The sequence below is a fragment of the Halichondria panicea genome, chromosome 16 (assembly GCF_963675165.1).
Source record: "Halichondria panicea chromosome 16, odHalPani1.1, whole genome shotgun sequence".
Taxonomy (NCBI): Eukaryota; Metazoa; Porifera; class Demospongiae; order Suberitida; family Halichondriidae; genus Halichondria; species Halichondria panicea.
This window is the reverse complement of record NC_087392.1, coordinates 1260628-1280497: the sequence shown is the minus strand read 5'-3', so window position 1 is coordinate 1280497 and position 19870 is coordinate 1260628. Positions and strand designations below refer to the sequence as shown.

General features: G+C 42.9%; 7 protein-coding genes across 9 annotated transcripts; 4 read left to right on the top strand and 3 right to left on the bottom strand.

Moving 5' to 3' along the window:
- Window positions 1-15: 15 nt before the first annotated feature.
- LOC135349815 (F-box only protein 41-like) lies at window positions 16-2105 on the top strand. Its single transcript, XM_064548426.1, has 8 exons — window positions 16-200; window positions 262-575; window positions 730-887; window positions 941-995; window positions 1089-1248; window positions 1300-1568; window positions 1618-1901; window positions 1964-2105. Exons 1-8 carry the CDS (start codon window positions 16-18, stop codon window positions 2015-2017), a joined length of 1479 nt encoding a protein of 492 aa, XP_064404496.1. The 3' UTR covers window positions 2018-2105.
- LOC135349812 (von Willebrand factor A domain-containing protein 3B-like) lies at window positions 1932-8702 on the bottom strand. 2 transcript variants are annotated; one of them, XM_064548420.1, is made up of 20 exons: window positions 8613-8702; window positions 8491-8563; window positions 8353-8444; window positions 8195-8295; window positions 7987-8139; window positions 7735-7894; window positions 7593-7661; window positions 7409-7509; window positions 7200-7351; window positions 6831-7144; window positions 6697-6752; window positions 6394-6631; window positions 5922-6280; window positions 5771-5825; window positions 5507-5715; window positions 3062-5435; window positions 2734-2995; window positions 2511-2666; window positions 2363-2441; window positions 1932-2296 (listed from the first exon to the last, which is right to left on the bottom strand). In XM_064548420.1, the coding sequence occupies exons 1-20, from the start codon at window positions 8652-8654 to the stop codon at window positions 2116-2118; spliced, it is 5226 nt and encodes a 1741-aa protein (XP_064404490.1). In that variant the 5' UTR covers window positions 8655-8702; the 3' UTR covers window positions 1932-2115. The 2 variants fall into 2 exon arrangements, with proteins under 2 accessions (XP_064404490.1, XP_064404491.1); XM_064548421.1 differs by having other exon boundaries at window positions 8353-8435.
- A 38-nt stretch (window positions 8703-8740) lies between these two features.
- LOC135349809 (ubiquitin carboxyl-terminal hydrolase 46-like) lies at window positions 8741-11232 on the top strand. The gene is made up of 9 exons (XM_064548418.1): window positions 8741-8882; window positions 8963-9037; window positions 9102-9330; window positions 9389-9469; window positions 9535-9718; window positions 9916-10132; window positions 10339-10403; window positions 10454-10532; window positions 10979-11232. The coding sequence occupies exons 1-9, from the start codon at window positions 8880-8882 to the stop codon at window positions 11099-11101; spliced, it is 1056 nt and encodes a 351-aa protein (XP_064404488.1). The 5' UTR covers window positions 8741-8879; the 3' UTR covers window positions 11102-11232.
- LOC135349810 (signal peptidase complex subunit 3-like) lies at window positions 11178-12150 on the bottom strand. Its single transcript, XM_064548419.1, has 5 exons — window positions 11891-12150; window positions 11764-11838; window positions 11610-11688; window positions 11419-11534; window positions 11178-11354 (listed from the first exon to the last, which is right to left on the bottom strand). Exons 1-5 carry the CDS (start codon window positions 12031-12033, stop codon window positions 11228-11230), a joined length of 540 nt encoding a protein of 179 aa, XP_064404489.1. The 5' UTR covers window positions 12034-12150; the 3' UTR covers window positions 11178-11227.
- Window positions 12151-12162: 12 nt separating this feature from the next.
- Window positions 12163-14586, top strand: LOC135349808 (cyclic nucleotide-gated cation channel alpha-3-like). The gene is made up of 3 exons (XM_064548417.1): window positions 12163-12824; window positions 12878-13041; window positions 13126-14586. The coding sequence occupies exons 1-3, from the start codon at window positions 12295-12297 to the stop codon at window positions 14508-14510; spliced, it is 2079 nt and encodes a 692-aa protein (XP_064404487.1). The 5' UTR covers window positions 12163-12294; the 3' UTR covers window positions 14511-14586.
- Window positions 14587-14786: 200 nt separating this feature from the next.
- On the bottom strand, window positions 14787-18263 carry LOC135350274 (ATP-binding cassette sub-family E member 1-like). The gene is made up of 14 exons (XM_064549017.1): window positions 18079-18263; window positions 17889-17974; window positions 17621-17836; window positions 17472-17561; window positions 17292-17409; window positions 17139-17235; window positions 16989-17078; window positions 16502-16718; window positions 16255-16441; window positions 15873-16102; window positions 15583-15665; window positions 15340-15462; window positions 15111-15222; window positions 14787-14940 (listed from the first exon to the last, which is right to left on the bottom strand). Exons 1-14 carry the CDS (start codon window positions 18185-18187, stop codon window positions 14893-14895), a joined length of 1806 nt encoding a protein of 601 aa, XP_064405087.1. The 5' UTR covers window positions 18188-18263; the 3' UTR covers window positions 14787-14892.
- A 49-nt stretch (window positions 18264-18312) lies between these two features.
- Window positions 18313-19589, top strand: LOC135350279 (dynein axonemal assembly factor 6-like). 2 transcript variants are annotated; one of them, XM_064549023.1, is made up of 5 exons: window positions 18313-18473; window positions 18546-18718; window positions 18772-18954; window positions 19007-19379; window positions 19477-19589. In XM_064549023.1, the coding sequence occupies exons 1-4, from the start codon at window positions 18402-18404 to the stop codon at window positions 19131-19133; spliced, it is 555 nt and encodes a 184-aa protein (XP_064405093.1). In that variant the 5' UTR covers window positions 18313-18401; the 3' UTR covers window positions 19134-19379; window positions 19477-19589. The 2 variants fall into 2 exon arrangements, with proteins under 2 accessions (XP_064405093.1, XP_064405092.1); XM_064549022.1 differs by having other exon boundaries at window positions 18316-18473; window positions 18522-18718.
- Window positions 19590-19870: the final 281 nt, after the last annotated feature.

Sequence of the window (19870 nt, the reverse complement as noted above, 5' to 3'; positions counted from 1 at the left end):
TTGAGTAAGAGCAACATGGACAACAAAAGCGGTGAGAGCTTTGGAAGTGATTCTCAACCTCTGGTCGGCGTATCTCTGGGCTCTGTTGTGCAGAAAGCGAATGAGCTAGCCTGCATCCTGCAGACATGCAAACACAGCCTTGAAAACCAACCATCTCCAAGCAGTTGGGGGCGTGCCTCAGCTTGGCTGCCAACTGAGAGGTGGGCCTAATTCATTAGCCTATCTAGCTAGAATTCTAACCATCAGTGTATCTCTTCCTAGGTCTGAATCAACCATATCTAGACCCACCACGATTGAGGCAAAACCTCGGCACACAACTATCATCTCCAACGATGCTTTGCTGGAGCAGTGGCATCAGCTTACCTCCTACATTGTCTCACTGGAGAAGGAGGTCCAGTGCTATAAGCAGCTAATTGAGGAGTGTCAGCAAGCACAGACTGTTCACACTAACGGGAACTCTGACACACATTTAGTACTGCACCCGGAGAATAGTGAAGAGGAGACCGCCAGTAAAACAAGAGCAAGGAAGCAATCTAGTGTGCCAGACCAGCAGTACTGGGACAAGCTAATAGAAGGTACGTTTAATTACATGACTGTCGTTTTACAGTATTTGTGCCAGTTAGAGATCAATGCATAATTATGTGCTTGTGAAGGATGCATTATTTTGTGTTACATTGGCACAATTTACACTATGAGTAGTTTGCTTGTAAACATGCATACTGATTTCAGAGGACAGAATGAGCCAGGCGTTACTGCTGGTGTGTCACCACCTCTCTACGCAAGAGCTATGTGCGGTATCAAGGGTCTGCAAGAGATGGCATACAATCATCAAGCACCCGCAACTATGGAAACATGTGACCTTTGCCGAGACTGTTTTGTATCCACAGGTTCGTATTATATAAGTATTGCACATAAACCACAATTATTAGGTTTTCTACAGGTACTTTTGAGACTCTCAAAGATGTGTGCAGGCACAGAGAAACTAACTCTACATGGTAGGTACATGTGATTGCTTACACGTAATCCCTACAGTTGTTTACTAAGAGATTTTATAGTGCATAGCTAGCTATACAGGGTTTTACTATTAGGTCTGATGCCTTCCATGACTGAACAAGATGAGAATTTATCCTCTTACATCCATCGTACTAGAGGCAGCTTGGAAGAAGCAATAGAGGCCATCTTGATAAACTCTAGTAAAGGAATAGTCTCAACTTCCTTCACTGAGTGCAATCTTATGATTACAGACAGGTACAGTACAGTAACAATGGTGTATACATTCATATCATACCGGTACTGTAGGATACTGTGGCTGATGAGTGTCTACTGCCCCAACCTGAAGTACCTCAGCTACTCTAGTGACGAATTTCCACCGAGTGCAGAAGCTCTTTGGTCATTAACGAATGGCTGCAAGCACCTCCAACATCTTCACCTCCTTCCAGTCCTTGGCAGTCCCAATCAGGCGTGCTTTAACGACAATGCCCTCCGAGTGATTGCCGTTGGTTGGTCTAACTTGGTTAGTCTCACAGTCGGTGGAAAGTCATTCTCTGCCGAGGGACTAGCTGAAATAGGTAAGACTTTTTTTACTAACCTCGATTGTTAATGCGTTTTTTGCTTTAGCTCATGGGTGCCCCAGTTTGTGTTTTCTCGAGATCATTCATGGAGAAGGCATCGATAAAAGAGTTGCTGAGCTTCTCTGTCAGGACAACGGCTTCTCTTCCCTCACATCCTTTGTCCTGAACTTCACCCCCTCCACACACATTGCTCTCAATCACCTGCTGGGGTCTTGTAAGCAGCTACAGAGACTGGACCTTCATGTCACATTGAACAGCTACTTCACTCATGCAGAAGCAAACAATCCAGAGAATATCAGCGCTTACGAGCAAATAATTAGGAATCTCAAGGTGAGGTTGCATGTTAATTAATAATAAGTATTTGGATGACAAAATTTTCTTTTATTATGCAGAAATTGGAGAAACAAGCAAGAGGCAGAAATGTATTTCATCTTTTTGAACATTAACAATTAGATGACTGAACTAAAACAAATTAATATGATCTCTGTGTGAATTCTTGTAATAATTTTTTAACTAATGTCATGTATAATCAGCAAAAAAGTGTTCACTGTAGCGAATAGTCACTTGTTATTCCATTCAGTACATCATCTGTATCTATGGTGACAGTATCGTCATCAGCTCCGCCCACATTAGAAGGGGGTGGGGCATGGGAACAGATATACTCCACTGCCTGGCGATGGTACTCTAGTGACACCCAGAAACAGTGGGTAGGATCAACAGCATCACTATATAGATATATGCAGGGAGTGGAAAATTGATAAATACGGTTTAATTAAGTAAGTTTGACTTACTGTTGTCCATCGCAAAACTCCACAATTAGTTTTGCTTGTTTGGTTCCAGCTATCATTCCAGGCATACACGCACCAACCTCTGTTCATGACAGATACGAAAAATGAGCAGTGATGCTGCTACGTATGTTACGTACGTATAATTGCTTACTTGGATCGGCTAGAGCAATCACATGATCCCCAATCCTGAGGGGTCGTTTACGAGTCAGAGGCCCATACATATGAAGCACTTCTTGTTCCTGGAAGGAGTCGTCTGCCCACTGCACAATATACCTTCTTGACCCAGGAATCTGTCGCCCCACCTTACCTGTACACACAAGGAGAAACTAACTAATGACAAAAAATACAAAATAATAGTACATTAATTTTCTTACCAGGATAGAAGAGACCGTCAGAGTCATTCCTAACCACACAAGCAGTACCCACCCACTCCGCCTCTTTTTTACGTATGTACTCCACATCACTGACGTGCTTGCTCTTGGCCAGTCTGTAGACTTCGTGTCTACGGAGGGTGGTCTGACTCTCATCGTACAGCTCCACAGTGAAGCTCAGACCATCATTGGATATGCCTGCTATTATGCCTGGGGCATAGCTGCAAGAGTAGTCAGGATGGAGGGACGCAACAGCATCTTCAAGCTGCATGTATATGTGTATGTGAGGGTGTGATGCACTAGCAGTGTGTATGTATAGGTAGAGACTTACCTCAAGGGGTCGTTGTGAATCCACCAAGTCTGTAATGATATCACATGATGGAATAGCTTCAGTATCACCGCTGGCATCCTCCACCTCCCACTGTCCGTCTCCTGCCACGCCCACTACTGTACAGCGATAGTACCAACCGTCATCCGGCCAACGAACCAACACCTGTTGATTAATTAGAGGGGCAGTCTCAATGGATGTGTGTAGAGCCGTCATATGAGGAGTAGATGGAATTGGTGAAGTTTGGTTGGGGGAAGTTTCGAGTTCCTTGTGTTCGGGTGTGGAGATGTGACTGTATGATGGAGTGATGACATAATCTGGTGAGGGTGTGGGAGATGTGGAGCGTTCGGGTGTATTGTGCCCACTGGGAGCTGGTGTGGAGTGTTGGGTGTGATTGGGAGTGTTGGCACGACTAATTGGAGGAGTAGGGATAGGTGTTGAGATTGGAGTGTGTTGCACAAACGATTCCTCACTAGGAGATTCAACAAGAGATTCAACCACATGGTCAATTGTGTCTGACTCTTCACTAACAGCTGGCTCATCGCTGATTTCCGTTTCACTATGACTCCATTCCGTTCCAACAGCTACAGATTCTGTCATAGGTCCGGTTCCAACACCTATGTCTTCAGTCATCGTATCCGTGTTCATTCCTGTCTCAGCATGCAGCACTGCGGTGTGAGGGTCGCCAATAGCTGCAGATGGTACGTTGTCAATACTTTCTTGAGCTGGAGGAATTACAACTGCAACTTGCTCTGAAGTGTCTTCATCAGGAAAATCATCTAAATCACTGTGTCCATTGAGATTTAAATCGGCTGAAGTTTCCTTTTCACTTACAGTTGAGGTTTTTTTAGTTGGAGGAGTTATAACTGCAACTTTCTCAGAAGTATCTTCATCAGGAAAATCATCTAAATCAGCTGAAGGTTCCTTTTCACATTCAGTTTGTTCTTTTGAGTGTGTTTCGACATTTTGTTCACTGTGTGCAGGCTGGGTAGCCTCTGGAAATTGTTCACCTCCTTTGCTCAGCTGTGCCACTAACTGTTCTTCCATTTGTGTTTGTTTCTCTTGCATCGAGAGCAGCTCTCTCCGGTACTGCTGAATGAGCTCCTCTTGAGCACGTTGACTCTCTAATAGTGCAGTTAGATCTGGTCCATTTGACGTGGCACTCTTTTTACTTGAGGCAATGCTTGAAGCTCTAGATCGTACGGAAATCCGAGCAGTTGAAGGGGTAGAACTGATTTCTGAGCCTTGATCGGATTCAGGTGGCGTAGGCATACGAGTACTGCTCATGCCAGAATACGTGTATGAAGCTTCAGACCGAGTCTCCTCACTCTGTGTTGATTCCAATTCCTCTCTCATCTTCTCACGAATGTATTTGCAAGTGTCGGCATATCGTTTCTCGCTAATCTTCACAATCCCTCGCCTATCACAAGTAACCACCTGACCATTAAACACGAGCACAGAATGGAGAGCATGCCCTTTCCTAGCGTTTTCAGGGGGTACTTGAACAATGCCTGGAATGTAGTAGTCACATCGCCCATCTGGTCCAGGGTGATGCCCATTAATGGATGCTCTCACTCTCACTAGAGCATGATCGCCACGCTGAAGCACCGGGCAAGGTCTAGCTCCTCCCACAGGTATCACTAGCAAACTGTTAGTAGAGATCTCTTGTTTATCGGCTAATTCTACTCTGATTGATTTATGACTCTGTTCATTCGTTACAGTACCGGGATAATAGTAGCCATCAAATTTGGACCTTATGATGACTTTAGCACTCTTGCTAGGCTTAGAGCAATGTCCTTTGTTGTTCGATATACAATATAGTGGGTTTTCCATCAACGGTACATGGCTTCCAAACGATGAAACAGAGCGTGTGTCATTGTGTGATTTCTTCACTTCTTCACGGAGCAACTGCGAGTGTTGCTTGTACGATTCAGCTTGTCGTATCTCTCCCTCTAACAAATCAAAGTCGAATTGAAGGCGCGGCAATTTCAGTTGGCTCAAAACCCTCCTTAGTACTGCTTGATGCTCACGATACGATGGAACTAGTCCTTCCTCCAGCCCGCATTCTTGTAGAACAGAGGGTCTGTTCTCAGTAGGGATAGCAGCCCAGGCGAGACGAGAGAGACGAGCCCAATACACCTCTGTTTGTTCGTCTAGTCGATTTTCGTAGCCAATCAGATCCACTCCACTCGGATGTATTAGTGTCATACTATTGCCATTGGAAATGTGAGCGAGGGGAAACAGTTGAGAGAATACTTTCGAATGGATGTCCTTTTGTAGAATGGGAACGTGTTTGGTGGTATGGGGAATGGAAGCGGGACCTAGAGCATCCATGAGTGTCAGCTTGAGAGCAGAGAGACTGTTTTTAGTAAGCCACCTGTGAAAGACACATACAATTAATTTATAATTTTTTTTTATTGTGATACAATTTATATTTGAAGGGTTTACTTTTTCGATGACATCAGTGATTTGTCCATTGCACTGTCTCCACTATCTGTATCAGACTCTACAGTTTTTTGGATAATCTTGGCAGTTCGTTTCTTCTTTTTTCCACACCGCTTGTTGGTCACCTGACACTCGGCTAGAAGTTGATTGGCTCGTTCTAGCTGATCCAATCCACTATTGATTTCTTCCTCCAGCCGAGTTATATCCTCACTCTAAGTGAGCATCACATGAATTCCACACAATTATATCCATGATTATGTACAGTACCTGATAAGTCTTTGGTCCTTCCGGGTCACGAACATCTTCAGACAAGTAGTGGTATCTATGAAGAGTTTGAAGTAGTTCACACAAAAACAATAACTTGACACCTCAATCAAAGCCACCTCTTAAGTGCTAATAGCTAGTATGCAATCCTCACCTTCCACCAGTGTTAGTAGCCAGTTTGGCCAGGAAGTGATTGGCCTTGGAGTCGCCACAGTTAAACGATATCGTATGTACTGGGATCCTGGGCAGCTGCTGTATTTTAGCGAGGAGTACATCAGTGGACGTGTCTGGTCTGCCATCGGTCATCAAGTACACAGCCTCAGCTCCCGTCACTGTGATGGCTTTGACTAGAGCTGCTTGAGTGTTTGTGCTACCTCCTGCAGTTAGACCATCCACCCACTGGGAGACAGCAGTCAAGGTCTGGGGAGAAGAGGCCACAAGGTTCTCTCTCCATGGGTACACCTTCGAGTTGAAGTGGAACACAGTGAACTGGTCTTTAGTGCTTAATTGTTCCTGAAACCAAACAATTTAAAGGCTATATTGGTGAACATAAAGTACAGTACATTAGTGTCCATACATGTGCATGTACAGTGTGTGTGTGTGCATGTGGTTTGGACGGGATTTACTTGAATCAGTTCCTGTAGTTTCTCCTTAAGCAAGTCCAGTCTCTTTCCCATGGAAACGGATGTATCCACGACTATAACAATCTTGGTTTCCAGGAGTGTTCCAAACAGCTCTCTGCTACCTTTCTTGAGCCAGGATAGCCGCTTCCTGCATGCTCCCACCACTCCCTCTACACCCTCACAAAACACCCGGTGAGCATACTTGCTCAGCTGGACATGAATTACCTCTCCTTCTGGCCATCTGCACATTCAAACAAATATACCGGTGTAAAAAGCAATTATGGCAATGTGTTGATCATTATTTACCTCATGTGCACAAACTCCTTGCAGTATTGAGCATGTACAACCTTTGTATGTGAAACCTGCAACAGCCAAGTACACACCATGCATACAGTATCATTAAAGCATCGATTCAAACGTCACACAGTCAATGCACTTACCATCTCCACCTTGCCAGTCCTTTTGTGCTTGGGAGGGAGGGGAATTTGAACAATACCATTGCAGTGCTTAAACGCTAATGATTGAACAAGATGATCAAACATTAACTTCTTAGCCTTCAGGCCGTACACCTCCAGCCACTGCTCTGAGGTTATGCTGGTGTCCGAGAGCTTGGGGGGCTCTGGACTACAATTGCAAGTAGCTCCTCCCATCTCAATGCGAAGGGCTTGTATCTGAGCAAGTGTGGTTCTCGCAGAATCCAGTTCTTTCCATATGGCCAGTGTGTCTGCGTCAGTGAGACTTTGTGGAAAGGAGGCTATGAGGAGGGGATGGTTAGTAGCGTGATCGAGTTCCTTGGGGGGGGGGCTTACATATATTGGCTGAGGAAGGTCTGCTGGTTTGACTACGCCCACTTCCCGATCTTCCCGATCGTTTTGATGAGCCTGATGATGCCAGGCTGGAGAATGATGACAGTAGAGGATTGTTGCCGACCAGTGATGGAGGTCGAGTGTAACAGTGGCACCTTTGAGTAGAGAAAACATGTACTTGTACAATCACAGAAATTGAAAAACAAACTTACTTTCCATTAGAGGCAATGGCAATAGATTTGTACTGTTCCAACTTTTCCTCTCTCTCACAGTTAAGTACAGAAACATTAACCGGAATTAAAGAAGGTTTCACCTAATAAATAATAAATAATAAATAATAAACAATAATTGTTACGTAACATTTCAATGGCTAAAATAATTGCACAGTAGTCTCACCCTCTCTAACAGTTGCTCAAATGCCCTCAGGCTAGACTCTCCATAGCTGAGCAGGTGCACACTATCAGCCTGCATAAAGAGAGAGAATTCATTGGATAGTCAATGACTTCTTACTAGTACAGGAAGATTAATAGCAACTCACCTCAGTGTGCTCCAGTGCTTTGGAGAGAGCTTGCAGAACGTTGGACGTGAGTGGAGGTGTTTGTGGTTTAGTAAGCTCCAGCCATGCCAGCACCTCCTCTAAGCTCTTGTCCGACACGCTAACCAGCCCCTCCCTCCAGCAGCTCACACCAGATGTACAGCTATGGGTAAGGTAAAATGGAGAGGATATGTATTTTCCTGATGCAAAAGTCCAAGTTAGTATAATATTATAGTAGACTGTATATAATTGTACCTTATGACATTGAATTGATCCAGGTGAATGAACTGCTCCTTAATCACAGAGGCTGCAACTTCAATGAGTGAACTCAATCTAGCTTGCTCAGTTCCGTAATAGTCAATCACCATGACAGCATGTCTACCACTCACAACTCCGAACTGCAATCGACTGCAAGAGAGATCAATGAAATTAGACAATTACAAAATCTATCCAACACACTCACCTTCCAGTGATCATCCAGTCATAGCGAGCCTTCAGCAAGCAAATGGCCTCCTTCAACTCCTCTTCAATGGACGCCAACTTCCCTCCACTGGTGCCACATATCTGTATAAACGACCACACTCGATTGAAAGCAGGCTGCATTTATAGGGAGACTCTTACATTGTACACTTGACCTGACAAGTTCTCTTGTCTAACAAACACACCATCTCCGTATTGAGAAGAGACTGCATGGCCAAGGGAGCCTACTTCACCTGCATTGTGTTCACATACATTTGAGGATAAGGTGATAAAAATTACTTTTGCTTTGTAGAAATCCAACAGTAGGTAAGAGCTGGTCAAGGGTCAATGCATTTGCATCCAGTCCATGAACCTGAAAACAAAACTGTTGTATTGATCAGCTACACCTAGTCTAACCTAACCTTCAACCAGTCTTCAGATGACACCTGCAGCTTGGCCTCCATGCTAAAATCTTAGGCAGCAGCAACACCGCGTTGCATGTTGCTAATGCTGCAAAAGAGGGGAGGGGCATGTTTATGGTGCGCATTAATTAGACAATTAAGGCTGAGTCAGGAAATATCTCCATTTCTTAACATGATTAAATTTACTGAAGACTAGCCACAGTACAGTACAGTCACTATAGAGACAGGTATTACTGAATCAAAGAGGCCTCAAGATTACTGAATACAATGGTAAGATTCTAGTGTTGTCTTATTACCTTCTGGTTCAGTGTTGGTTGACATTTTAGTATGGGCTGTGTTTGCTCTTGTAGGGGGGCAATGAATCTCAACTGAGACATGCAGCAGAGAGTTTACCTGATGAGGAGCGGTACATGGGACTGACGAATGTGAGTATACTAAATACACCCTAACCCAATACGATCAATTGTGTCCTCTCATCCTTCCTCACAGTTTGGCAACACATGCTATGCCAACTCAGTCATTCAGAGTCTCTACTTCTGTAGACCGTTTCGTAACAAAGTGCTCAGTTACAAGCCCCCTGATACAGAGGAAGAAGTCAAGATGCCGGACACACTATTGTCAGTATTGTCGGAGCTGTTTGTTCAAATCTCCACCTCCCGTTCCAGATTCGGAGTTATCCACCCCAAGAAATTTATCAGCAAAGTAAAGAAAGAGAATAGTAAGCTATTAGTACTTAAACGTATGTCATAAACTAGATTTCCTACTCTTATATATAGTTGCTTTCGACAACATGCAACAGCAGGATGCCCACGAATTCCTAAACTATTTGCTCAACACCATAGGAGATCTGTTGGATGGTAAGAAATATGACATAATTATGTATGCAAAAAGACGTTATAAGATCACTGCTCTACTCTTGTAGCTGATCTAAAGACGAGTGGCCCGGGGCAATCTACAGGGTGCACTTGGATCCATGAGTTGTTTCAAGGCACGCTGACGAACGAGACCAAGTGTCTGAGTTGTGAGACTGTGCGTAGCAAAGATGAGGACTTTCTGGACCTCTCAGTTGACGTGGAGCAAAATACCTCTCTCACACACTGTCTCAAGTAAGTCTACCTATCTATACTCTATAGTTGTGTTGTGTTCACACTGTTAACATACACTTCATTACAATGAAGGTGATGGTGTATGTCAATGCATGATATACACGTTATGTGTCTATAGGCTTAGCTCATACTGCGTTTCACCTAATGTGTACAGTATACACTCAGGTGACACCCCCCCCCCACACACACACATGTAGAGGTTTCTCCTCATCTGAGATGCTGGCTATGGAGTCCAAATATTACTGTGAGAAGTGCTGCAGCAAGCAGGAGGCCACCAAGAGACTCAGAGTGAAGAAGCTACCCCAGATACTGGCTCTTCACCTCAAGAGATTCAAGTTTATGGAGCAGAGTCAGAGGTTCACCAAGCTGTCTTATCGAGTGACCTTTCCTTGGGAATTGAAGCTTTTCAACACAGTGAGTGTCTTACCTCCAGCTAGTCAATGGCAATACTGTATTCTAAAGTGTCTGCTATGTGTTAGTCAAAAGTCAAAGTCACTTCAAGTATGTGATAATGTATTGCGTATAGCTGTATCCATTCATCTGTATCCATTCATCTATGTAATGATCTGTGCAATGTCTGCCTATTACATCAACTCTGCGCCCCACCCCCCCCCCTACAGTCTGATGATGCTGAGAACCCGTACAGAATGTATGACTTGACAGCTGTGGTAGTCCACTGTGGAAGGTGACTTAACAATTTCCCGTGCACTGAACTTCACTTTCCTTTTTCCTCAGTGGACCCAACCGAGGGCATTACATCACGATTGTCAAGAGTCATGGCTACTGGCTACTCTTTGATGATGATATTGTGGAGGTAAGTCAATTCTTCATTGTATACTTCCGTGAGGCCATTAAACAGGGGAGTTGTTTGAACATATTTTAACAGCCATAACTTTAGTACCGTTGATCCAATGACAAAAATTTTATGATTTTCTGAAAGCTCAGAAAGAAACCTTTCAAATGATGTGTTTAAATCCAAAATTTTGTCAGGGCCATAATTTGTCATTTTTCGGCCTTGGACCATGGGCTATTTATTATCCATGGTATGGGAAAATTGGCCAATACCAAATATGAACTGATGATACCATTTGAAAGATATCTTTCTAAGCTTTCAGAAAACCAAAAAATCGTTGAAATTGGATTCAAGTTATGGCAGCTGATATTCCCCAACCAAAACCATAGTTAAATCACCACTCAAACATCTTTACCTATAATTATTTGCTGTATTGGAGGCTCGTTAAAATTGTATTTACCCTCTAGGAGATGGAGCCTCACAGTATTGAAAGTTTCTTTGGACTGACAGAGTCTCAGAAAACAGCCCCCAACGAGTCTGGCTACATTCTATTCTATCAGTCTAGGGACACAGCAGAACCAAATCAATAGCATAGAGCACAATTTTGTTTTTAATGGCATGCGTATTGTATGTGTGTGTGGTTTGATGTTTTCTTTTCTTCCAAAATAAGTAATATAATGTATGAATTCTTCTAAAGCAAAAAAATAATGATTTAATCACATTGCACCAGAGATGTAATTAGTTGGAAATTTGATTTGATAGGTATTGGAATAGACTAATGGCAATCGTCCGACATGGGGGATCACATTCCAACTCAGCTGCAGGGTCACATTCTCATTCCCCCTGCAAAATTAGATAAAAATTGCGCAAGTAACAGATCAGAGTCCAGGGGCATGCCTTTACTCACAGTAGTCCTTTTCCATCATCAAAGAACCGGTACTCTGGTTTTGCCTGGTTGAGTGTTATCTTGGCCGGCTCTCCTCTCTGAATGATCTTATCCCACAGCACAATCTGGTTGATATCCTACGCACAAATACACAGTGACCAAAGCGCTTAGATCAGAGCTATATAAATCTACAATATTCATGACTAACTCACTGTTTTACTGGTTTCGTAGTAGGCTATCACCATGACAAACAGCTCCTTAGTGTTCCAATCAAACAAGTCAGTGAGATCTTACGGCTAGTTAAGGGATGAATACACACAATAATGCTATTATTAGAATGCTGCTATATTAAAACGAGTGGATATTGCTTCAATGTCTAGTTTAACGACGCCATAGTCTTTCCTCTCCGGACCAGACGCCATTCGTTCAATGTCGAACCTCCTGTGAGAAAGCATTTGATACTGATACCATTCAAAATAGTAACAGTACTTACACTTTTGGTGAGGCGACTGATATTTTGGTCTCTAAAGTTTTGTCCTTGAAGTTGGTCGAGAGGAAGACCAAAACAGCCAGCGCTGCCAAAGTGGTCAGATTGTAGGCAAATACAGAATTCACACGAGACAGAGCAGTATTCATGACAGTCTCTTGATCCGGAGAAACAATCAGGCCAGTGCAGTATCAATGTAGATCTAGAAATCTCTTCAACTCAATGATGGGCATCAATTTGCATGGATATGGATAGACCTTGAACTAAAAATAAATGGGCTTCAATTAGGACTATTGCAACCCACGTGGACTTCCCCAACCTCATGAAGAGATAAGGTTGACAATTCATTTAAGCAATTAGCACGTTTTTTAGGTGATATGTTGAACCCAGGAGACAAGAAAACAAGTTAAATGTCTACCGGCAGCTGCGATACACCAGTGTCAGTGAGCATGGTGGAACAACTGATCATAGATGATGAACTAGATATTAATGATGATGATGATGAACTTGATGATGATGTGTTTATCAACCAAGATGCCCTGCAGATGAATAGCTACTTAACAAAACAGTCTGATCCTGATCCTGCTCTACAGATGAATCGCTACTTCAAACAGCAATCAGATCCCAGTCCCAGCACAAAGAGCCCAGTACCCATACCCGTACCCGAGTCTAAAGCATTCTTTAAACTTGTTAAAACTACTCAGTTTGTAAAAAAGTGGACTAAAATGGCAGAATGTCCCGTGCCTCAAAAGTCCACGGTCAATGATGAGTTATACAGTGCCTCGATTCAAAAGTCCACGGTCAATGATGAGTTATACAGTGCCTCGATTCAAAGTATTCCTTCCACATATACACTGACTACTAGACGCAGACGCCTGCTTGATAAGAAGAAGCTCCTACAACGTATTGTGTGGAATCCAACTGGAAATTACCTACACGTGTAAGTTTTATGCTTTAATAAATATCAAAATTAAAACTGTGTCGGTTGTTCAGATGGATGGGTATAGTCTCTCTGGCGGTCATATACGACGTCGTCATGACGATTGTCCGTGAGACGTATCATCAGTTCAACGATGTTCTCTTCCCTTTGTGGTTGGTCCTAGACTATGGTGCTGACATCGTCTACTTAATGGACATGGGTGTACAGGGAACTACAAGTAAGTTGAATTATCATAAATGCTATTACACTTTATCATGAAAAACAGTCCAACTTTCAATCTCATGTGTGTTTCGTTCTGCAGGTTACTTGGATCAGGGATTGATGGTCACTAATCTGAACCTGCTTTTCAGCCGCTATAGCAAATCAAAATACTTTGTGCTGGACATTTTATCGATCCTCCCAACAGACTTGCTCTATTTCGTACCTGAAATTGGAGTAATACACACTGTGGTCAGAATCAATCGTCTGTTGAGGATACACAGATTGCTTCAGTTCCTCAGTCGCACGGAAAGCCGGACAAATTTTCCAAACCTTTTCCGAGTGTTCCAGTTGATTCTCCTCATCTCTATAATTATTCATTGGAACGCCTGCTTCTATTTTCTCATTTCTGAAGGATTAGGATTGGGCTCAGATTCGTGGGTGTATCCAGCCCTTACGGACAAGGACGGTATTAACACAGAGTATGCTAATCTCTCTCGACAGTACTTGTTCAGTCTCTATTGGTCTACGCTTACTTTGACTACCATTGGAGAATTGCCTGGGCCTGTTAGAGATGCAGAGTATGTGTTTGTTATTTTCGATTTTCTAGTTGGTGTGATAATATTTGCTACGATTGTTGGAATGGTAGGCGGAATCATTACTAACATGAACATGAGACGAGCAGAGTTTCAAGAAAAACTGGACAATTTGAAACAGTACATGCGTTATCGACGAGTGGGCCAGGTCTTGCAAGATCGTGTTATTAAGTGTTTCGATTATCAGTGGACAAATAACCAAACTCTTAACGAGGAGAAAATTCTACAATCCCTTCCCAGCAAACTACAAGCTGAGATAGCCATTCATGTTCACTTTGAGACCCTCAGACATGTCAAGATATTTAAAGAGTTTGAAGCTGGTTTGCTGGAAGAGCTGGTGTTGAAACTAAAGCCTCAAGTGTTCTCACCTGGAGACTACGTCTGCCGTAAGGGTGACGTTGGGAAAGAGATGTATATTATCAAACACGGCTTTCTGGAAGTAGTGGGAGACGATAACACAACAGTGTACGCCACACTAACAGGTGGAGGATATTTCGGAGAGATCAGCATCCTGAATTTAAGTGAAAATGGCAATAGACGAACAGCTAGTGTACGTTCGGTCGGCTATTCGGATTTGTTCTGCCTCTCGAAGTTAGACCTGCTAGAGTCACTTGAAGAGTATCCTCAGACAAAGACTCTTTTGGAAGAGTGGGGGAATCGAAAACTCGTACAAGATGGAACGTTGGAGAAAGGAGCTACCAATCAGGATATGAGTCCAACTGATTCGTCTTCTCCCAATGACAAACATGAGAGCAAGATGGAACAGCTGGAGTACAATATAGAGCAGCTGCAGATTCGGTTCACACGACTATTGGGAGAGTACAACACATCTCAGATGTCCCTGAAGCGGAGGGTTTATGCACTAGAGAAAGAGGCTAAAACTAGAGCATAGCTAGTTGCAACTCTTATCATTTATATTTGTATGTGCTGTGTGTGTCATAACAAGAGTATATAGATAAAGGTCATGATTAGCTACTAATAATTTTAGGTAAAAAACACATTCAAAAGAATGACAGGGCACCCAGTTACGGGTATTTCCCTGCCAGCAAAACAACATCGACGGAAGTTTTGGCATGTCACTGAATTCTGTAGCATCATAATAGTTATATATATATATATATATATGTATACCGTACGCTTAGCTTACTCCTGACATGCGCTCATTGAATGTATAACAATTTATGTATCAATAATTAATAAACATTTTACAGAATGGCTATAAACAAGCGTGATCAGTGATATAAAACATTAGTCCTTATAGATAACAACACAGTTCAAAAATCCAAGAAAAAATAGTTGCCTGACTTCTTTTGTTCAGTATCCTGCATGAGAAAAAATGAGAGCATGAACAGCAGCCTCTGACACAAATGGCAACATCCAAATTTAGGCTATACCCATTGTTATAGCATACAGTCTTAGGTGAATACAGTGTACTTCAATCAGAAAAGAAATATTGAAATGGTTCCTATTATTATTGATAGCACGAGTGTACCTTGACAGAGTGTCGTTTGTTTATCCGTGGACGGAGGTTTTCACTGTCTCGTCTGAAGGTGATCTCCAGCGACTTCAGGAACTGGTTCATTCCAGACAGCAGAGACTTTGGACTAGGAGGGGAAGAAATGTAGTTAGGTATTACTCCATCTCTACAGTTTAATGTGTGTAAAAAGAAGTTTGTTGTCTTTGGGAGATGTTTCAGAAAATAGTATGTAGACTATACTCACGTTTGAGCATGTGTATTGATGGAGGGCAATCCTTCAAAGACAATGACTCTGTCAGCCAGGTAGGTAGCCATGATGAAATCGTGCTCTACAATAAAGGCCGTCTTCTTTGCATGAAGGATAAACCTGTAGAATGAGGGATAGAATGTAGTGTGTGAGCTTATTATGTCAACAAAGTAAATTTGCTATAAATATGCTAACTCCCTATTTTACACATAGTGTACACGAAAGTAGGACTATAATGACCTTTTAATGACCCTTGCAGCATGCAAACGTTGCTCTGAGTCCAGGTAGGCTGAGGGCTCATCAATCAAGTACACATCAGCAGGCTATCGAGAGAAGATAAAATGATAACTCGGCCAGACTGTCAATGAGATGACACTCATGAACACCAATAGAAACATGAACAGGGACTTCAAATCAGCCCAAGGAGAAACGAAGTTCTATATTATGGGCGACTGAGCGACCAGGCTAATATATTGTACATGAACATAATTAATGTATGGAGCGTACTGTCACAGAGTATATAGACTAACCTGCCCCAAACAGAGTGTGAGTGCCACTCGCTGGAGCTCCCCACCAGAGAGGTTCAACACCTCTTGGTCTATTATGGCTTCCATATGGAGTGGCTTCATGACATCACTGACAAACTGAGGGTGGATGTAAGTGTCTCGAATCTTGGTGTGCAAAAGTTGCCGGACTGTCCCTTGGAATTTTGGACTGATTTTTTGAGGTTTGTAGCTCACATTCATCCTTGGGATATCCTCTGTAAGAAAGGTAGGAAAAAGGTGAATCAATCAACACAGATGTACGGGAAATGGGACAATTCCTGATAAAGTTATGGGCTCTCATAAGTTAGCAAGCAGAATCAACTAGTCGCATGCAAGCACACGCACACACACACACACACGCACGCACCCCCTGAATCAGGTGCGAGAAGCCCTGCCATCATTCTGATAAAGGTAGTCTTTCCAGTTCCATTCTCTCCCAGCATAACAATGATCTCAGAATCGGTAAACTCTCCAGAAGAGACCTCCAACTGAAAGCCACCTAACTTCTTGGTCATGTTTGGGTAACTGTATCGACGAATCCTTTTTATCTCCTCCTGCAAATGAGTGAGACCCTCTCATTACTTAGCAATCATTATAAACAGTATCAAACTTACAGTATCAGCTTGTTCAGACACTTTAAACACCAGACTGGTCTCCCTAAAGCGAAGATTCTCGGCTGGGATGTAGCCATCCAAGAAGACATTGATCCCCTCCCTCACACCTATGGGCAGAGTGACCACGCCATATGCCCCTGGCACTCCGTATAGACAACAGATGAAGTCTGAGAGGTAGTCCAGCACACTCAGGTCATGTTCTACTACTATCACATATCTGCACAAAGAAAGGATGGAGGAATTAGTTTGTACAAAAAGCACATGGCATTATTCCCACACGACTTATGTGTATGGTGGAACCTCTCTTTAACCCATCACTGAAAAAAGGCTGACTGCGACATTAAAAGTCAGACATCCAAATAAACAACTTGGCTACAAAACAACCTCTCAAACAAAATGGCCATAAATTGTTCCCCCACATGCTATAAGAAAGGGGGTGGCGGGGGTGTTCCTCTGTACTCTATATAAAGTATGAAGTGTGGCTCACTTGTTGGCTTCTAGGAGTTCCCGAATGGCTGTAGCTGCTTTCAGTCTTTGCTTTACATCCAGGTAGCTTGATGGCTCATCAAACATGTAGCTGCAAACACAGAGAGGAAGTATCGACGTGTTGCAAGTAAGTAAGCACTAGCAAGCTTACATGTCTGCTTTCTGCACACACACCACAGCACAAGCAAATCTCTGCAGCTCTCCACCACTCAAATCTTCAACTTTTCTGTCCTTGACCGCTGTCAGATCTATTAATCAAAATTATAACAATAGGATATTGTTACAAAACGTACGTGTAACATACCAAAGTCTTCGCATACTTTGTCCTGTACTTCGCGTTCGTCTTTCCTGTCCAGCATTGCCTGTACTGTACCTTTGACAGCTTTAGGAATCTGATCCACATACTGGGGCTTTATACACGCCTGTACACATCATCACCACACATAACCAGTGCACAGCGAGGAGAAGGAAAGTGAGCACATACCTTCAAATTGTCCTCAAGAATCTTTGTAAAGTAATTTTGAAGCTCTGATCCTCGGAAGTGGGTCAGAATTTCTTGCCAATCTGGTGGAGTCTATAAGAAATTATGTATAATGTGACTACACACCATACAGGAGATTGAGGGAATCTTACATCAAACCTTCCCAAATTGGGCTTTTGTTTTCCAGCGAGGATTTTGAGTGCAGTGGACTTTCCTATGCCATTGGTACCGACAAGCCCGAGCACTACTCCAGGTCTAGGTGTGGGCAGACGGTGAAGCTTGAATGAGTTGGCACTGTAGCGATGGGTAGTGTCCTTCTCAAGGTTGCTCGGAAGATTGATGATGGTGATTGCTTCAAACGGGCATTTCTGTACATAGACATAATTATATCAATAACTGGTTTATAATTATGATCATTACTTTTGTGCAGATACCACACCCGATACAAAGCGACTCGGAAATGTTGGCTATCTTGTCGACAGGGGTCACTTCAATGCAAAGCTTCCCTGGAGTACAAGTATTGTATGATCATCGTTACACATACACACACGTCACAGGTACCACAAAACACCATGTGGCAAACCATAACGATATTGCATTACACACATACCCATTCTGACAACAGGACATGATTTTCTGCACTCCTGTTTGCATTTTTTAGGCTTACACCTGTCAGCATTCACAATGGCTATCCTGGTCAGCTTCTCCTTTGAAGACATGGCTTTATAATTACCTCAAGCTCAGTAGCCTTTCTCTTTGACCTTTTGACCCCTGCCACGTGGTTTGGTATACTGCAAAGAAGAAGAAGAAGATACAAAGGTCAAAATGTAATGGGCGTTTCGGGTCACGCCCATTATTTAGGGGCGGCATTATTCAAACAATCATGCTATATGTAGGATCTAGGAAGCTACTGAGCCAAGCAGAGACTAAAGAATGGATTCAAGTTCACTGGGAGCATTGGCTAATCTGCTGAAGCCTCCAAAAGAGGATGGGGACAGTGAGGATGTATGTACAGTGTCAGCAGAAACCATGTACGTATGTACATACGTACAGCCTCCCTTTTATGCATACGTACAGGAGATAGACACAAGGCCCAGCCCCTACATAAACCCTGGGGCAATTGGACCCACGTCCAGTGCCACTCCTGCCGGGGTAGCCAAAGCAAAGACTGTGAGCAAGGACATTTGGGGGAGTGAAGAAGTGGTTTCTCCTCAGCAACATGATTACGATGACCCTCGGCCAGAACCTGAGTAAGCAAAGTCTTTAATCATAGCAATGTGAAATAATTTGTGTGTTCACTCAGGTATGAGATGGTGTTCAGACAAGCTGTGGGTGCAGAGGATGTGTTCCTAGGTATGGGTATCAAGAATCCTACCACTGCTTCTTGTGAAGACCAGGTGGTTAGAATCAAACTCCCCTCCACACAAGCAAAGGACATTGATCTAGATATCACCGAGTCATACCTGGATTGCCGAACCCCCCAATGGTATGAGGAATTTGTTATGTAATGTTTTGTAGTGACCTGTATTCTATTGCAGGCGTCTTGGTCTGCATTTACCCCATAAAGTTGACAGTAATTCAAGCAAGGCAAAATGGGTCTGCGATACAAACACACTACAAGTGACACTTAAATTGAACAGGGAATTTGATCTCATTAACCATTAATTATTGTTTGCAAAACACCTTGTTTGTGTGTTTGTTTGTCTCTCATATAATTATTTGCATGACGACGGCAGCAGTGCAGTGCGTAGGTGAAATGTTATTCATTGATGACGCAAATGGTTTCTAGGGAAGTAACCAATCAAATTCTAGCACACACACCTCCCACACATGCGTGTGTGTAGAGGTCTCTCAGCTGAATCACTATCTCACACATATTCATTCAGAGGTGAAGTTTTGAGCTTTAACTTGGTAAGTTGTGCGTACGCGCGTATCACGGTGCTGTATGTTTAATAGTTGTGCTATTTAACTTCTCAGGTTATTATTTCTTTCGAATCTCGTTGCATAGCCAGTACAAGTCAAGATGTCAGACAAGCCAGATGTATCAGCGGTGACCACCTTCGACAAGTCAGCACTGAAGAAAACTGAGACACAGGAGAAGAACCCACTACCAACCAAAGCCAGTAAGTCACCTTTTAATAGTTGTTTGGTTTCTGTTTAGTCTATGTAAGCCTATAAATTTCGTTTAATTATCTTATGTACATCCGTCAGCTGACCTTTGTCATTAATTAATGCTTTTCCCTTTCTGTTTCTGTAGCAATTGAGCAGGAGAAGGCAGCGGCCAGCTAGACGTGTTACAAAACACCTATTGAACTATGTGTCAACTTTAGAATTCAAAACTTTATTTAATTAAAACTGACTTTTAGAGTTTTTCTTTGATATCTGATTTGCTAGTTTGTGAA

Coding starts and splice junctions, on each gene's coding strand:
- LOC135349815 (XM_064548426.1), top strand. CDS start 16: ATGGACAACAAAAGCGGTGAGAGCTTTGGAAGTGATTCTCAACCTCTG. Junction 576..729: donor CTGGGACAAGCTAATAGAAG/GTACGTTTAATT, acceptor TACTGATTTCAG/AGGACAGAATGAGCCAGGCG. Junction 996..1,088: donor AGAGAAACTAACTCTACATG/GTAGGTACATGT, acceptor TTTTACTATTAG/GTCTGATGCCTTCCATGACT.
- LOC135349812 (XM_064548420.1), bottom strand. CDS start 8,654: ATGGAGGCCAAGCTGCAGGTGTCATCTGAAGACTGGTTGAAG. Junction 7,510..7,592: donor TTGAGCAACTGTTAGAGAGG/GTGAGACTACTG, acceptor ATTATTTATTAG/GTGAAACCTTCTTTAATTCC. Junction 6,753..6,830: donor GGACTGGCAAGGTGGAGATG/GTAAGTGCATTG, acceptor TGGCTGTTGCAG/GTTTCACATACAAAGGTTGT.
- LOC135349809 (XM_064548418.1), top strand. Junction 10,404..10,453: donor GTGGTAGTCCACTGTGGAAG/GTGACTTAACAA, acceptor CTTTTTCCTCAG/TGGACCCAACCGAGGGCATT. Junction 10,533..10,978: donor TTGATGATGATATTGTGGAG/GTAAGTCAATTC, acceptor TTTACCCTCTAG/GAGATGGAGCCTCACAGTAT.
- LOC135349810 (XM_064548419.1), bottom strand. CDS start 12,033: ATGAATACTGCTCTGTCTCGTGTGAATTCTGTATTTGCCTACAATCTG. Junction 11,535..11,609: donor ACTACGAAACCAGTAAAACA/GTGAGTTAGTCA, acceptor ATTTGTGCGTAG/GATATCAACCAGATTGTGCT. Junction 11,355..11,418: donor GATGATGGAAAAGGACTACT/GTGAGTAAAGGC, acceptor CTAATTTTGCAG/GGGGAATGAGAATGTGACCC.
- LOC135349808 (XM_064548417.1), top strand. CDS start 12,295: ATGTCTACCGGCAGCTGCGATACACCAGTGTCAGTGAGCATGGTGGAA. Junction 12,825..12,877: donor ACTGGAAATTACCTACACGT/GTAAGTTTTATG, acceptor TCGGTTGTTCAG/ATGGATGGGTATAGTCTCTC. Junction 13,042..13,125: donor GGGTGTACAGGGAACTACAA/GTAAGTTGAATT, acceptor TTCGTTCTGCAG/GTTACTTGGATCAGGGATTG.
- LOC135350274 (XM_064549017.1), bottom strand. CDS start 18,187: ATGTCTTCAAAGGAGAAGCTGACCAGGATAGCCATTGTGAATGCTGAC. Junction 16,719..16,988: donor GAACTCCTAGAAGCCAACAA/GTGAGCCACACT, acceptor TTCTTTGTGCAG/ATATGTGATAGTAGTAGAAC. Junction 16,442..16,501: donor TGTCTGAACAAGCTGATACT/GTAAGTTTGATA, acceptor ACTCATTTGCAG/GAGGAGATAAAAAGGATTCG.
- LOC135350279 (XM_064549022.1), top strand. CDS start 18,402: ATGGATTCAAGTTCACTGGGAGCATTGGCTAATCTGCTGAAGCCTCCA. Junction 18,474..18,521: donor AGGATGGGGACAGTGAGGAT/GTATGTACAGTG, acceptor ACATACGTACAG/CCTCCCTTTTATGCATACGT. Junction 18,955..19,006: donor GATTGCCGAACCCCCCAATG/GTATGAGGAATT, acceptor ATTCTATTGCAG/GCGTCTTGGTCTGCATTTAC.